The 15846-nt window shown below is 42.5% G+C and overlaps 2 protein-coding genes across 10 annotated transcripts; one reads left to right on the top strand and one right to left on the bottom strand.

Annotated features, from left to right (window-relative positions):
* Positions 1-43: 43 nt before the first annotated feature.
* Positions 44-10010, bottom strand: adka (adenosine kinase a). Of its 2 annotated transcripts, none has more exons than XM_076077104.1 (11): positions 9766-10010; positions 7659-7733; positions 6341-6394; positions 3088-3166; positions 2834-3006; positions 2634-2742; positions 2273-2443; positions 2091-2126; positions 1869-1983; positions 1670-1756; positions 44-1585 (listed from the first exon to the last, which is right to left on the bottom strand). In XM_076077104.1, exons 1-11 carry the CDS (start codon positions 9933-9935, stop codon positions 1461-1463), a joined length of 1194 nt encoding a protein of 397 aa, XP_075933219.1. In that variant the 5' UTR covers positions 9936-10010; the 3' UTR covers positions 44-1460. The 2 variants fall into 2 exon arrangements, with proteins under 2 accessions (XP_075933219.1, XP_075933220.1); XM_076077105.1 differs by lacking the exon at positions 9766-10010 and adding an exon at positions 8828-8979.
* LOC142932972 (AP-3 complex subunit mu-1-like) lies at positions 8931-14614 on the top strand. 8 transcript variants are annotated; one of them, XM_076077100.1, is made up of 10 exons: positions 8931-10734; positions 10835-10894; positions 11129-11406; positions 11564-11735; positions 12021-12158; positions 12290-12375; positions 12489-12622; positions 12896-13103; positions 13485-13629; positions 13722-14614. In XM_076077100.1, exons 3-10 carry the CDS (start codon positions 11134-11136, stop codon positions 13820-13822), a joined length of 1257 nt encoding a protein of 418 aa, XP_075933215.1. In that variant the 5' UTR covers positions 8931-10734; positions 10835-10894; positions 11129-11133; the 3' UTR covers positions 13823-14614. The 8 variants fall into 8 exon arrangements, with proteins under 8 accessions (XP_075933215.1, XP_075933212.1, XP_075933218.1 ...); XM_076077101.1 differs by lacking the exon at positions 10835-10894 and having other exon boundaries at positions 8932-10325; positions 10689-10783; XM_076077102.1 differs by lacking the exon at positions 10835-10894 and having other exon boundaries at positions 8932-9344; positions 10689-10783.
* Positions 14615-15846: the final 1232 nt, after the last annotated feature.

A 15846-nucleotide genomic window follows, 5' to 3' on the forward strand; every position in this document is an offset into this window, starting at 1 on the left:
GCCTTTGAGGGATTCAAAATAAAATACACCAACAGAAAAAATATTAAACGAAAGATCGTTGTATATTTTATTTGTGAACTGTAGGCATGACAGTCAAGCACAAAGACGGCAACTGAGACCAGGAATAAATTGTCCCTTAAGGCTTATTGGTGTATTTGAACATATAAAATAAACTAACAGTGGAACAATACCGACAGTAATACCAATTTCAAAACAACTCGTATTCAGAAAACATACTTCTCCGCCATGAAATATTTAGCCTACATCTATATTCAGGATAGTTTTATTGAGGTATTCAACGTTGCACAGACCACAAACTCTTTCAGCCTGAATTTAACTCATGTTATGATTTGGTTCCCTTCTTTTCCATCTTCCATTTGTAGACATTAACATACAAAACTCTCAAAATCAGACGGTCTTGAAGTTGGGTTACAAAATACAAAATAGAGATAATAATACACCCACAAAGAACAGAGGCCACTAATTCAGGAGAGAAATAACAATAGAAGGAAATGTCAGTTTTATTACCCACTGTATTCCTCTGACAGAACATTTGAATATATATTATTTCCTTACATGCATTTGAAATATGTTGCATGTCCATTTTTATCCCCACCAGCCACCAGTTGTCCCTCACTGATCTAGTTTGAAAGTTTCCCTGTACAGACAGATGCAGGTTCATGTAACACCAGTCGGCCTCCGCAAACATTGCAACATTTCCAGAGAACGGAAGGACTAAAGGCACGTGTGACAAGAAGCACCTGCCCAAAAACCAGCGCGAGGACAGAAACTCGTATGTCGACATGTGTCGTGATGTTGACATTTAACTGTCATCACAGGAATCAGTGGGCAGAGGCTTTGACACATTTTAAAAGTGTACACTTCAAATAAAACCATTTGCTTTCATAACTGGCCCGTTGAATTGAATCTAAACAAGCACAAACAAAGAATATTGTTAAAAATGTACCTAAAACAAATCACTACTGCACATTTTCATTGCAGTATCCAAAACCTGCATTGACTGATATTTTGTTTATCCGTCCTCTGTTTGTGTAAAACGTGTCCTCACAAAGTGGAATTAACTTCTTGTGCTTTGATTCCGTCTCCAAGGGGGAAACAACAGACTCGTGTGATGTCAACACGAGCGAAACAAATGTCCATAAAAACACAATTTCATTTAGATCGTCTCTGTAAAGAAAAATGATCCCATCCTGTGATGTTGTCATGATCCCTTTATGGTAATTCATATACATAAACTAATCTTTCCTTGGCTCTTGGCTGCATGAACGGAGACGGGCACACTTGTCAGGACGAACTCAACTAACAATTGGAAGGAAATTATGTCCGGATGAATTGAAAAACAACTTGGACGGGTGTCTGATCGTATTTGTTACGGGTTGGAGTTGTGTATGGCAGGGGGAGAATGAGGTTTCAGGCGGATGGAGTCGTCCCGGAATCCCTCAGTTGAAGTCGGGTTTTTCTGGGAAGGTGCAACCTGCTCTTCTGATGATGACGTTGGCGGCGTAGTGTGCCGCCTTCACGCACTGATGCATTTGTTTGCCCTGGACCAGCTCAGACAGAAAACCTGCAACGCAGAGGGGAGAAACTTTAACAGAAACGACAAAGAAAGCTACATATGCATCAACTGAAAACAAGAGGACAATCTTACCTCCTACAAAGGCATCGCCTGCACCGTTTGTGTCGACAATGTCCTTGGGGTCGATCTTCAGTACAGGGAAGGTCTCGACCGTGTCACCTGAACAGACACGAGAAGAAGAATTATACAATACCAACGATATAACAACGATAAGAGACAGAGAAACAAAAGTAACATAAGGAAAGAAAAAGACAGAAATAGAACATCTTACTTTGACCCATAACAGTTTCATCCTTCCCTTGGGTGAACACTACAATCCTCTGTCTCTTTGTGTTGTTTTTGGGCAAAGCCTGGGCTTTTTTGGCAATTTCCTTTATGTCCTCGGTCTACAGACAAATGGCACATTAACATAGACAGTATATGATGCGGAAACACATGAAAAATGTAGCACTTATCATTTACAAATGCCAAAAGACACCGTCACTCCACTCACCTCGAAGTCTTGCTCTTTAGCGAATGCCGCCGCCTCCTAAAGAACAAAAATAAAAGATTGTTTGGGACAGAAATACGTGCTAAACATCAACATCTGGTGGACACAAAGCACTCCACGAGCACGTTACAGCTTGTTTCAATTTGTAGAGTATCTGGAGAACGTAGTGTGGAAGTCTGGCTTACTGTCTCATTGCCGAACAGCACGTCGACGTAGGGCAGAACCTGCATGAGGTTATCCTTGAAGAACTGACAGATGAAGGGCGCGGAGAGGTTCATGCAGAACAGCTTGTTGTTTTCAGACGCGTGTTTCGCCACTTTCAGGATGGACTCCAAAGAGACGGTCAGGAAGAAACCCTGGAAGCAAACGGTGACATTGGGTCAGGACTGATCTGCTTTTTATATCCTGACGGGCTCTAATGAATCACATGAAGTAAAGTCTGCACCAGTGTGTCAGGACATTCCCCCGTGGCTTCACTTGTGGTTTCTTAATATCAGAAGTGAAAGGCACGACACACTCTATAGTTATTTGGTAACTATTACTTACAGCAATATAGTAGACTTTAGCTTTTTCCACCAGCTTCCAGTTTTCTTCCAGGTCGAGATGCTTGTCCTTCTTATAACAGTTAGCAGCAGCTAGGTTAGCTACCAGAGACCTGAGAGGAGACAACAGTAAAAAGAGATGAGGAGTTAGAGACAGGTGAGATTATGATCAATCAACATGTGCTTATTATAATAAATACCCACCTGTTATCTCCGGTGATGCATGCAGCACATGTCCCTGTGGGCTCTTCATCTTGCTCGAAGTAGTGGGCGTCGATGTGGGCCTCCTTTGCCTTCTGCTTCAGGATATCTCCAAACTTGTCTTTGCCAATGCAGCCAAAGAACGTGCCCACATTATGGGGTTCTTGGATCATCCACTACAGACGGCGACAACAGCTCTGATCAGCATCAGTTGATTAACTGATTGATGCGAGTGAGTTTGTAGGTACACGACTGACCTGAGCAATCTTTATGGAGTTCTGTGTGGCTCCTCCAGCGTGGTACTCAACTTTGAACTTCTTCACTAGCTCCTCAAATCTACACGCAGAAACAAAACATGAAACTCACATCATTCATATTTATAGGAGGAGATTCTATGACATGCAGAAAGTTGCTTCACTCCCTGTTCACCTACAAAATTGTAAGAATTAGTGGGCATTACAGGTGCTAGTAGGTGGATGCTTTTTAACATCAGACAGACCTAGGCTAGCTGTTCCTAAACGTCATGCTAAGCTAAGTGTCTCCTGGCTGTAGCTTCATATTAAACAGAGTGGTGTCAATCCTCTCATATAACTCAGCAAGTAAGTGAATTAGTGTTTTGGGGCTAAAGCATCTCTAATTAGGGCCCGAGCACCGACGTAGTCGGAGCGGAGGACCTATTGTTTTTCGAATGTTTTTTCTTATTCTTATTATTATTTTTGGTGTTTCGTTGCAAAAAGGAGGTGCTTGGGATACTGGGAATTTTGTGAAATTTGGCACGCAAGCCAGAATTTGTGAAAATTGCAGTCTGATTGGGGTGTCCAACTGCGGTAGGAAATATTGGCTCGATAGCGCCCCCTATTGAGAAGCCCCAACATTGGGTTTCACCTAGCTGTATGAAATTTGGTAGGTATGTGGAACGTGATGAGACGCACAAAAAATCCTCTTGGAGTTTTTCATTAAACCAAACAGGAAGTCGGCCATTTTGACGTTTATGACGTTTTTTGACCATTTCAAGGCGTCATACTTTAACGAACTCCTCCCAGAGATTTGACCTGATTGACTTCAGATTCGGTCAGTATGCTCTTGAGACCTTGGCAGTGAAAAGTTACTCAAAGATCAAAAAGTTATCGAACTATGTATCCGTGGCGTGGCGTCAAAAAAACACCATTCGACGTGAAACAGGAAGTTGTTGTAACTTGTCCATACATTGTCTAATCTGCTCCAAATCTGTCATATGTCATAACATCCTGACCCGGAACACATCTATAAGACAATATCGAATCATAGTAATAGCGCCACCTAGTGGCAACTGGAAGTTGTACGTTGTGTACTTTGACATCCTGCTCCTCACAGATTAATCAGATCCCTCTCAAATGTTGTCAGAAATGCCTTAAGACCTTGATAATGCTTCATTGTGAAGATTGTAAGAAGTTGTCGAAGGGCGGTGACGTGGCGGCTTGGCGAATTTCGATCCTTCGCCATGAACGAATAAACTGATGTATCTCGACTCCACATCATCAGATCTTTACCAGATTTCACATGTTTGATTAGACTCCAGGCCTGAAGACATCTGCAGGCCAATTTTGAATCATAGTCATAGCGCCACCTACTGGTAACAGGAAGTTAAAGTCTTTATACTTTGGCTTGTTTCTCTTAGTAGGTAAATCAGATCAACATCAAATTAGTTCCACACAAATATAACAAGTTCCTAATGCCAGTTCATGAAGCTTTTGATGTTTCGTCGAACGCCGTTGCGATGCAGTCTTCAACGAAGGTAAATTTGAGAGGCTAAAAATGCTCGAAACATAAGCAAACTTGGCAAGCAGATTACAAGCCCGAAATGTAGTTATATAATATGATTTTATTGGTTCAGAGTGGCAAATCGGCTCAATAGCGCCCCCTACAAAATTTCGACGAAACAGCCCTCGCTGTACGTTTCACATAGATTCACAAAATTTGGTAGGCACATGTATCACATGTGGACTTAAAATAAAGTCTCTTGGGACCATGCTCTAAACCCAAGTCAGCCATTTTAAATTTTTTATGAATTTTTAGTGTCGGTTTTGTCATTTCCAGGCGCTGTACTTTAACGAACTCCTCCTAGGGAAATAATCGAATCAACTTCATATTTGGTCAGAACAATCTAAAGAGCTTTGCGATGAAAAGTTACTCAAAGCTTGTTGTTTCGTGAAAAGCCGTTGCCGTGGCGACGGATTCGTCATGAAAAACGAAGGCGTTTTTGAGGGGCTAAAAATACTCAAAACATAATCAAACACATTTAAAATCCTGAATGTAGTTCTCTGATGTGATTTTATTGCTTCAGAGTGGCAAGTCGGCTCGTATCGCCCCCTACAATATTTGCAGCCCTCGCAGTATGTTTCACCTAGATGTATAAAATTTCTGCATGCCAATATTAACTCATAGTCATAGGTGCCACCTACTGATGACCATGGCCCACTCTACAAAGTCATCCACAACTGCCCTGTACAAAATGGAACTATACATTCTGTCATTTGTCCTCGACTCTTCCTGCTTTGAGTCACTCAGTGATTGGCAGAGCTACCTGCACAAACAGCTGTCAGTTTTGACAGCTGCATTAACTTTGACAGTCTGTTATGTTACAAAACCTGAAGCGCATTCACACACATTCATTTTCTTAATGACCTTTACAGCCTGACATTTATGCTTCTATCGAAGCTACACTCAACACATTTGAGGCTTAAGACCTGGCAACATGAACTGGCTACGCCGCTGGTACCACAGGAAATACCGTCTAACTCGAGTACGCAGTGTCTGATGGTCACAGAATTGAATGGCCGCGTAAACCAGAGTCCTGCCAGTACCCTCGATGTGCGTGAAGTTGCGAGGGCCCGACCAATGCTGCTCGCAGCTTTAATTCTCTGTTTTTTTTTCAGTTTAAATACCTAAATCTCCAACATGTCAGCACCCGACCCCGGAGCGCTAAAACAAGTACAGCCTGAATGGTTCAAGTAGAAACAACAGATGGGTAGAACTTGTTTGGCCTTGCACCTTCACACAGTAACCAAGCCGTTAAGCCAGCCTAAACATTGCTGACTCTGAAGTTGGGAATCATGAGTACAAATCTTCCCTGATATAAATAACTCGTATATAGAGATGTGACTGTCTTTAGTGGTTGCAAAATGTCATAACTAGAACTGTGGAGAGTCAGAATACATCTGTTTGATCCTCACACACGGTTACACTCTCTTATCTGCTGTTAAACGTTTGCTCGTCTCAGAGGGACTGGGAGGAGAAGAGTCCCGGTTTGCTATTGGCTCAGACCGCCTCTCTGTGCTGAATCTGCTGCTCTGCCATTGGCCGTCTGCAGAGATACGGAGGTCAATGGTGGCGTTTTCTGGTGTGCGCCTGTTGTGACTGCTCTGCTCCAGAACAGAGAGGAACAAACTGTATGAATGCAGACCTATTTGTTTTTCTCCCTGCACAGACTAAAAACCAGACTAGAAATGTTGCAACATGGGAGTTACGAACAGTGCTTTGTGTTTGTCCTCCGCCAGGATCTGGTCATTGGGTTTCAGAGAGTACCTGCAGATCATTAAAGGAGAAAAAAGAGGCATTAGCTTCTTCAAGTTATCTGAAACGTACGCTACATCAAACCCTGCTGTTTCAACTCGTACACTGTTTTATTTCACACACTCCAGAAAAGTAGTTTAGAATAAAAACCTCACACAACAACCTTCTCGGTTATGTTTATGTGGATAAGCATTTCAGACACAATGGTGGTGCTGCCAAATGGGTGTATCCCTCCTTTTGAAAATGTGATTAATATAATCAATAATTCAGACAGAAAGTGCTTGTGTTACTACCTATCCCCACTCTGTCCAAATCAATATGTTGGTCAACGAAGTAAAAAGACAGTCTAGTTTCCTCGAAGCCCAGAGATAGGTGAGGGATTAAGGTGCCGCTTTAGTCCTGCTTTACTCTATGTGACTGAATTAGAACTGTGCTTGGTTGGTTTAGCTCTAATCCTAGAGTTTATGCAAGAGGTTTGAGAGTAGACTGAGCTGGAACCCTAAGGAGTCCTTTGCCCTGGTCAACTAAGAGTGACAGCTCGGACAAACCAGGAAAGTGCTGCTCTCACTGTGCAAGTTTCCGCTGATGAATCCCACTATTTCAAAGAATACACCGTTAATTAATAAATAAGTAAGTATAATAAATTATCTTAATTATGCAAATAAAAAAGGTGAATTGCTGAGTCAGTGTTTTTTTGTGCTCTGCTAACTTATTTTAAGGCTTAGCCAATGTGATTGAACTACATTGATGGATGATAATTAGTAATCATGAAACAGCAGGGAGTGGCATTGATTGTTTCACTAGCTAGAACAGACCGATGCGCATCAACTCACTAATGTAATGATACACTTCAGGCTGCGTTTAAGCACTACATCTGTAGGATGCACTGCTGATGTTGATCGGTCAGCCTTGCCGTTTCCTGTGCTCTGCACTCTTATATACGCCTTATCTCGTATCTCTATTGACCAAATTACATCATAATGCCTCGTTCTATAATGGTCAGCCTTTCACTGGAGTGACTTCACCGACAGCAAACATCTGTATTTCACTTGATCTGATTGTGACCGTGCTTCACGGAGATTTTACAGCAGCAAAAAGATGGACTTAGGCTCCTTGTATTTAAAAAAAAAAAAAAAAAGAGCTCAACAGCGAAATAAAAGAGAATCCAAATATGTGTTAGTATTTCTTTGCCTTTATAATTCACGAGGAATCAAGGACAAGATGACAGCGCTGTCTTTAGGTGACAAAAAATGTATTATAAATGATTTGAACTTACTTGTCCAAGAAGTCTTTGTCCACGACGGCAATGATGTCCAGTAAGGGGTTTCCCATCCCAAAGAGGGAATTAGGGCTGAAACACACAAAAGACGAAGCGTTAAAACTAAAAAGCTCTACTAGACTATCTTCCTTCTTTACTTGTATGTAATATTAGTATTATTTTTTATTTTATAGCGTTATAGAAGAGCAGACAGTCTTCCTCCAGCTCAGTGTAGAAAGGAAGATTTCAAATGTAATGAGAGGTCACTTCACTGAATGAGCTGGGTGGTGGTTATTATGTTGAACCGTTCATTTGCAAAAACACACAGTTTTGTTTCCATGTGACTTCCATCACATGACTTAAAACCTTCCACTTTCAGACGAGAGAAGCAGAAATAGCGCATATCTGAGAGAGACGGTTTGGAAACATGCATGACTCGTCTACAAAATTACAAATTAATATGAATGCTGTGGTGCAGCGGGGAGGACCCGGTTAGTTATGCACGCAACCATTTTATGACACGCAGAGTAAGGCAACATCAGGAGAGCTGTAGGCTGCGCGTGTCTCCGTACAGTCCGTTCTGTGCTGGGGCAAACAACTGAACACAGGGGTTGACTATCACAGCAAAAATCGTAGTGCTGTGATGCCAAATAATAATAAAACAGTACAGCAGTATACACCCCTTTGTGTCAACACACAACAGCCACATGTGAGCTTGTCCCAGTAACCACTAACTGGTTACGCACGTCTTTGCAAATTTTATTAAACAAGCACCAAGAGTTTCTGGAAGCATGTTAATAATGTGTACTCGGATATGCGTCTTGGTGTCGTCTTCACTCCTGAACGATAACCACAATCTTGTCAGCGTTTCTGGGGGGAAAACCCAGATGGAGCAAGTCTCACAGGCCGTGACATTATGCCACATCCACATGAACGTTCACTGTAGCAGAAAAAAGCAACATGGACGAACGTCTTTGGAAAAAACAAGAGTAGGGAGATGTCATTATATTAAGCAGATAGGTTGTTGTCACTGAAAAAACAAAATGCATCTACCCAGCAGATGTCACACCCTTACTATCATTTCCTACAGCACGTGCATCTGTCAATATGCAGGCAGAAGATTACTGGGCTTGTGCAGCCAATCACACCTGCATTTAGATCAATTCCCTCTATCAACGTGTTCTTACCTTGAAGAAGACATGGTGTCTCTCTCTCTGTGCGTGTCGGCTCGATACTGACAGACCTGTTGAGCAACCTAGAAACCAGCTCAGAAAGAGCTATGCATTCAAAAATTTACGAATTTCAGCTCAGCGTACAGGAAAGATCGATTTTATCCTGAAAAACAGCTCCTCCTACTCGGGACCGACTGATTGGACACATCTAAGAGGGAGGAACAGAACAGTCTGTCTCTGGCTCGCGATTGGCTTTGTCTTGCCGACTCAATCCGCTCAGTGCTTTGAAGCTCAATTACATCGTGAGCAGCCTGCTGATGATCGCGGCCGCAGAGATGCCACAATCTGACAACAGCGGGTTAGAATAGAGGAATATAGCCGAGTGATGCAATGTTAAGATTGATTTCGGCGGGGAAAAAAAAGATATAACGTTGCATATTGACGACCATGTGACTACTTTGCAAAGGCATTGTTTTGGGAGGTGGTGCAGGATCGCTACGCTCGGCAGCGGAGCCGATCCTTGGCACTGAAGGTGCTAAGTATTTCCCTCTGCAGCTTATAAACATGCGGCGGCAGGTGGTGGTGGTCACGTTGATCTTAGATTAGATATTGGCACACTTGATGTAGTTAACGGACGGTACTAGACAACAGCAGAGTCTCTGAACGCTTCTGACCTGATTCTGTAGCGGCATGTTACAAGCTAACTACATCAAAGGACTTTACACCGGTCCTTATCAATGGCGACCGCTCACCCAGCGGTGGTGGTGCATGCAGACATGCAATGGTGTACAGCAACTCACAATTTTCAACCTCACTCACATGTCACACGTGCATTCATGCGTTAAGGTTTACATTTCACACTAATTTGCGCACATTAGCATTCAAACTAGGGTCATGTCTCCTCGCGCTGCAGGGAGGCAGTTTCTTGTATTCTTTTTTTAACTTTCGGTCACCTTAGTTCTGCAGCAGTCTTTTTGGTCGGAGACTCTGCGTTTTTGGTCGGAGATTCCGTCTTCTTGGTTGGAGACTCCGTCTTCTTGGTTGGAGACTCCGTCTTCTTGGTCGGAGACTCCGTCTTCTTCTTCTCATCAGACAGTCTTTGTTTCTTTGCTTTAGAAGCCATGGTTAACTGCGCACGTTGCAATCACCTCAACCGGTGTGAAAACGCGGTAGTGCTAACAGTTAGTTTGTATCGTTTGTTTCCCTGAGGACACCCTTGCAGGCACCGGTTTCCTCCTCCAGTCCGTGTGGCGCGTACACAGAGCTCAGCCAATCAAAAGCCTTACATTTAGGTTTTTCTGGAGACGTGGTCGCCTACTTTTTTAGCACTTATGATAAATAAGGAAATCATAAAACGTCTGGTATAAAGTCTTGAACAATTGTTCGGATTATCACGTGAAAGGTTTTCCACCTTTATTGAATGCAGACCTTCATCTTTGGAACTAATATTAATTCATTACAATACAACTGAGAACAATATGGATTACATCAAATTGATAACCTAAATCAAGAGGTAAAATTAATATTATATGAATAATAAAATAGTAATAAATAAAAGGTACCAGGTTTCAGTTTTAAACCCTAAACATTTAGTGTGTGAGGGCTGCTACTTCCCGGCACAAACACCTGGAAGATTTCACGCAGGGCAACAACATCCCAATGGTCTCATACAGACATGGATGTAGCTGCCCACAATTTCTGCCTGACTAAAAAGTCCGAAACTTTGCTCTGAAAGTATCGATCAGTTTGACACTACGGTTGCTTTGTATTTAAACCTTCCGCGGTTTATTTCAGGGCTTTACTAATACTATTTGGACTTTATTCTTTTGATTTATCGATATGTTCTCGTGACTAAGTTGTGTTTACGTGTGAGTAGATCTGCAGGCGTCTCCTCAGCAACTCGGACAAGTCTGCCTTACCAAGTAGACAACTTTCTTTAATACCTTTTGCACAATCAACCGGAGTAAGCAGGTAAAACTTTGAATAATCCTTGAAACTCTTTGTACATTATCCCTTTTGCAGAGCTTCCATGTCGCTGTCACTCTCGAGTTTGTTTTATTTCTTAACATTAAGAAACTGATGGTGAGAATCTCCGAAGTTGCCAATCTCAGGTTTGCTAGCCAGCTGGTTAATTTAAAGTTAGTTTAACAGAATGACAGTAGGTACACTGACACTGCTTTGCATTTACATTGGCACTGCAATCAAATAATGCACGAGGAGTTTTACATTTTGCTTAAAACTGCTGATTTAATGTCTCCATCTGCCGCTCAGTAACACAGAGCAGTAATATCCTCAACAACCAACTCTTTGTTGCAGCTGAGATGATCCACAGTCTGTTCCTGATTAATCACTCTGGAGACATCTTCCTGGAGAAACACTGGAAGAGTGTCATCAGCCGGAGTGTGTGTGATTACTTTTTCGAGGCCAAGGAGAAGGCGGTGGACCCGGAGGATGTGGCCCCTGTCCTGCAGACCCCGCACCACTACCTTATCACCATATACAGGGGCAAGCTCTTCTTCCTCTCTGTCGTCCAGACCGAAGTCCCTCCACTGTTTGTCATTGAGTTCCTGCACAGAGTGGCAGACACATTTCAGGTGTGATTGAATTCCGTGTTATATATTTATTTATAAGTCAAGACATCTTTGGTTCTGTTCAAACTTGTACAATGTACAAAAATGTGTGTATATAGAGCACATATTGTAAACTATTAGTATGGAATTGAGACTCATGTTGGGTATTTTCTGTCGACAGGACTACTTTGGAGAGTGCTCGGAAACTGTAATCAAGGACAATGTGGTGACAGTGTACGAGCTGTTGGAGGAGATGCTGGACAACGGCGTTCCACTGTCAACAGAGTCCAACGTCCTCAAAGAGATGATCAGGCCTCCCACCACCCTGCGATCAGTTGTCAACACGCTCACAGGTAAATGGAGGTCACCGCCTTCTGTCTAGTTCTCACTCTCAGCATGTGAAAGCAAAGGGAACTCCCTGATTGTCCTTTATACTCTCATGATAAGGAGGTCTGCTCCAGGTGTGTGGCTTCCCACACCTGCTCCTAATAATGTCGTATGGGAGGGAGTAGAGCCACCTGGCAAGAATGTAGATGTCTAAAATGACCCTGCTCCTCAGCTCTTACATTACATTAATTATTATCTACAATATCTATGTGTACATTTATGTGTTTGCCTTTGTTTTGTGTGTTCTCCAGGAGGTAGTAATGTTGGAAATACATTACCAACAGGTCAACTGTCCAATGTCCCATGGAGGCGGGCTGGAGTTAAATACACCAATAATGAGGCATATTTTGATGTGATAGAGGAAATAGATGCCATTGTGGACAAATCAGGTACAAACAAGCACTTGTGGACAGATGAAGAGTGTATCCATGGCGGTTAGAAGTGATTACTTTTTCCTGGTAGATTAGATAATTAGACGTAGTTACTCTGTAAACGTGCTTGCATCTCCTTCAATCTTTAGGTACGACAGTATTTGCAGAGATCCAGGGTGTAATTGAAGCCTGCGTGTGGCTCACTGGGATGCCTGACCTGACTCTGTCCTTTATGGTTGGTTCATTTCCTCTTAGCTGTGTTTTTCTTCATGTGCATATTTCTGTGTCTGCTCGTGCGTCGGTCCAAATGTAAAATTCACTCGCCATCGTTGTCGCTTTTGATGACAGAATCCTCGTCTTCTGGACGACGTGAGTTTCCACCCGTGTGTGCGGTTTCAGCGCTGGGATTCGGAGCGCGCTCTCTCTTTCATCCCGCCAGATGGAACCTTCACACTCATGAATTATCATGTCGGCTCTCAAAAGTATGTTATCTGTATGTCTTATTTATAATAAAGCAAAACAAAATATGTGTGTAAATATGTGATCTGAGCATCAACATCTTCTAGGGACGATGAAATCTCTGTTGTGTTATTGTCTTCGGAGTGGATTAAAATTCTGGTTTAATTTCCGCATTAAGGATTCACAATCCACTCTTGTTATTGTGTTTACTTGTAAACAAAAGCTGGTTGCTGTCTGCCTGCTGAACCCAACTGTTTATTGTCATCGTGGTTCATTCTATCTGTGTCCATCCTCAGTCTCGTGGCCATTCCAGTGTACGTGAAGCAGAGCATCAGTTTCTTTGAGTCGGGACCTTGTGGTCGCCTGGACATCACGATCGGACCCAAGCAGACCATGGGGAAGACGGTGGAGGCTTTGATGGTCAAAATCCACATGCCTAAAGCTGTGCTCTGTGTCAACCTCACAGCCACACAGGGAAGCTACACCTACGACCTCCCTACCAAGGTAACAACCAACAACAAGGCCGTCCTAAGTAGTGATACTGTAGTTTTGTGTTAAATGAGAAAGCATCCCACTGTTGAATGTGGACCCTTTTATCCAATTATTGTCAAGAATCATATCAAATGCTTCACTAACAAGCTGCTTACATCTTAGCTGCCTAACTCGTAAGTGATAAATTGATGGCCAAAGTAACGTTAAAACGACCTTTTTAAAGGCATGATATTTATATTTTTTTAAGACGTACTTACGCACTAGATTTCTTTGTAGCTCAACAATGAAACAAGTGATGTAATCTTGATCAGAACTGGTGGTGTTATAGAGAAAATAAAACTAAAAACAAAAAGTTTTATTGTCCTTACCCGGAGCATGTGTGTGTTTTGATAGGTGTTGGTTTGGGACATTGGGAGACTGAACCCTCAGAAGCTTCCTAACTTGAAAGGCAGTCTGAGTCTACAGGCAGGAGCCCCCAAACCTGAAGATAACCCTTCACTCAACATTGACCTGAAGATTCAGCAGGTGGCCATATCAGGTAGTCCTCGCTTTATACATACTTTTTATTTGGGCCAAGTTTAAAGTCAGGTTTCAGTCATTGCTCACTTTGTTCCTCTCCCCTCTGTACAGGTCTTAAGGTGAATCGTCTTGACATGTTTGGAGAGAAGTACAAGCTGTTTAAAGGGGTCAAGTATGTGACTAAAGCGGGGAAATTCCAAGTGCGGACCTGAGTACTTTAAGAGGTCAAAAGTCAGCAATCCAATGTGCCAAATAGGGGGCAAGTTTATCAATACTCCAATATGTCTTGCATATCCTCTGTCTAATTGTTTTTAATTAACAGTTATTTATTATGTGGCCTGTAAAGGGAAGCCTTAATAATCAATGTGACTATGTTGACGTGCTAATAGTTTCTGTCCAGTTTAAATGTGCTGCATTGTATGAACCAGTCCTCCTCTCTTTTTGAACTATTTTTGTTTTCTGTTTTAACAAGTGTTGCCTAAGGGGAATATTTTGGTTTGAAAAGGGACACTTAGGGCTCACCGCCTCCTCCTCGCTACTTCATCACACTTTTCCAATCTTACATACATGTTGCCTGAGAGAAAGCAGCCATGCCTTTTGAGAACCTTTTTACCGAGTTGCTGAGTATTTGCAGTATGTATTGTGTATTTGCACACATTCACTCTTCAATGTGGCCTTGTTTAGGGTGCTTTGTATAGCACACTACAGCACAAACTACATGTTTCGGAGGCCTACGGGGAAGTACATTTTTTTAAATATATCTATATCGAAGGGACATAGTTTGACTTATCTGCAGAGCCGAGATACGAGCTAGTGATTCCAGCAGTCTGTTGGGAAGTTTTGCTTTTTGTGAAATCTACAAAATGCTCACTTAATATCGAATGCAACTTCTTTACTCGGCACAACATTTGCACAATCAATTGTTCACAGGAAAAAAATACTACTTGTATGAAGTTGAATCTGTATTTCAGTGTATAAGAAGTCTTATAAAAGTTTTGAAAGTATGATTTTCATGTGTGCTCTTTTGGCCATGCTAGCAGTATGGCTAGTGTTGCGTATGGTTCTATGTCGTGCTGTGAATGTTTGTGCTTGGGTGTGTGTGCATGTGTGTGTGTATTCTGTGTCTTTTGACTTCTAGGTGCAGCTCCCTCACGAGTGATTGAGGGCACCTGGATGTGGTTTACCTATATAAGCGCCTCCTTGCTCCGCCTTCGCTCTCTCTCTCGTCTGCCTGGCACCAGACCCTGGTCTGCGGTGGGGTTTGCACACTACAGTTTACTTGTGTCCTGTAAATAAACTGGCAGCTGTGGTTGTTTTTAACCTAACTTGGTGCTGTGGCCCTCCTATATGTTGCGACTCCCGAGCCGGTCGTAACATAATGGGGGCTCGTCCGAAGCTCAGTTAGCCTTGGGTAATTTTTTACTCCTAGACTTAGTTAGTAGGTTCAGGCTGATGTCACCACTTAAGGTAGAGTTTTTAGTTTTTCTCTTTTTGAGCTTGCCTGGTTAAGATAGCCTGCGGGTGTTGGAGAGACCAGCACCACTTTATTGTTTTTGGTGCGGTAACCCTGGGGTGGCCCCTGGCGTGCCCAGGAAAGCCGACGAAGACTAGTTGAGGTTTAGTCAGATAGAACTACAGTTTCTTAGAGAGGAAACCAGGTGAGTTCAAGAATAGGTCAGTTTGAAATGTTCATTCCTCAGGATAGTATGTGGTGGCATTTGCTGGCTTTTGTTCTTCACACATGCTGTACGCTGTGTGAGTAGTAAGAGTGGAGAAATAGTGTTGTGCACACTAGTTTTGGTCAAATGCTAGGCTGTAGTTTTGTTCTTCTTTGAACCCTGATTCGTCTGGCTGGCTTAGTAAGCCAGTGCTCATGCTTTTCTATTATCTGTGTGAGCTTCGTGTTCAGGTAGTCGCATGCTTCTTCCAGGGACTACATTTTGTGGAACCTACTTTCTTCTCAGTGGCGGTAGAAAAGTAGCGTTTAGAATGTCAGTGTATCGTAGGGGTAAGAGTACTGTTAACACTATTTCTATACTGTGTGGCCTGAAATAGTTAAGTAGCTGCTCTTGTATAGACAGCCTAGTGATTGGTGCATTTCAATTACTCTCTGATTTTGTGTAGGTAAGCTGTGCTGTTTGGTAGCACCATTTCTGTGTGGTAGTGTTACTTTGTGTTAGTGGTTTGGCTTACTTAGGGGGAGCCCATTTTTGGGTGTGCTACCTTGTAGAGATTT

Source organism: Anarhichas minor, unplaced genomic scaffold (genome assembly GCF_050575085.1).
Source record: "Anarhichas minor isolate MPS153535 unplaced genomic scaffold, ASM5057508v1 ptg000058l, whole genome shotgun sequence".
Classification (NCBI taxonomy): Eukaryota; Metazoa; Chordata; class Actinopteri; order Perciformes; family Anarhichadidae; genus Anarhichas; species Anarhichas minor.

Bases quoted from the DNA above. Each gene is read 5' to 3' on its own strand.
- adka (XM_076077104.1), bottom strand. From the start codon at position 9,935: ATGGCTTCTAAAGCAAAGAAACAAAGACTGTCTGATGAGAAGAAGAAG. The intron at 3,167-6,340 runs GTTCGTAACTCC...TTCTGCGTGTAG, and splicing joins GAGGACAAACACAAAGCACT to ATTTGAGGAGCTAGTGAAGA. The intron at 2,444-2,633 runs GTAAGTAATAGT...GTTTGCTTCCAG, and splicing joins CTAAAGTCTACTATATTGCT to GGTTTCTTCCTGACCGTCTC.
- LOC142932972 (XM_076077097.1), top strand. From the start codon at position 11,134: ATGATCCACAGTCTGTTCCTGATTAATCACTCTGGAGACATCTTCCTG. The intron at 12,159-12,289 runs GTACAAACAAGC...TTCAATCTTTAG, and splicing joins TGCCATTGTGGACAAATCAG to GTACGACAGTATTTGCAGAG. The intron at 12,376-12,488 runs GTTGGTTCATTT...TTTTGATGACAG, and splicing joins ACCTGACTCTGTCCTTTATG to AATCCTCGTCTTCTGGACGA.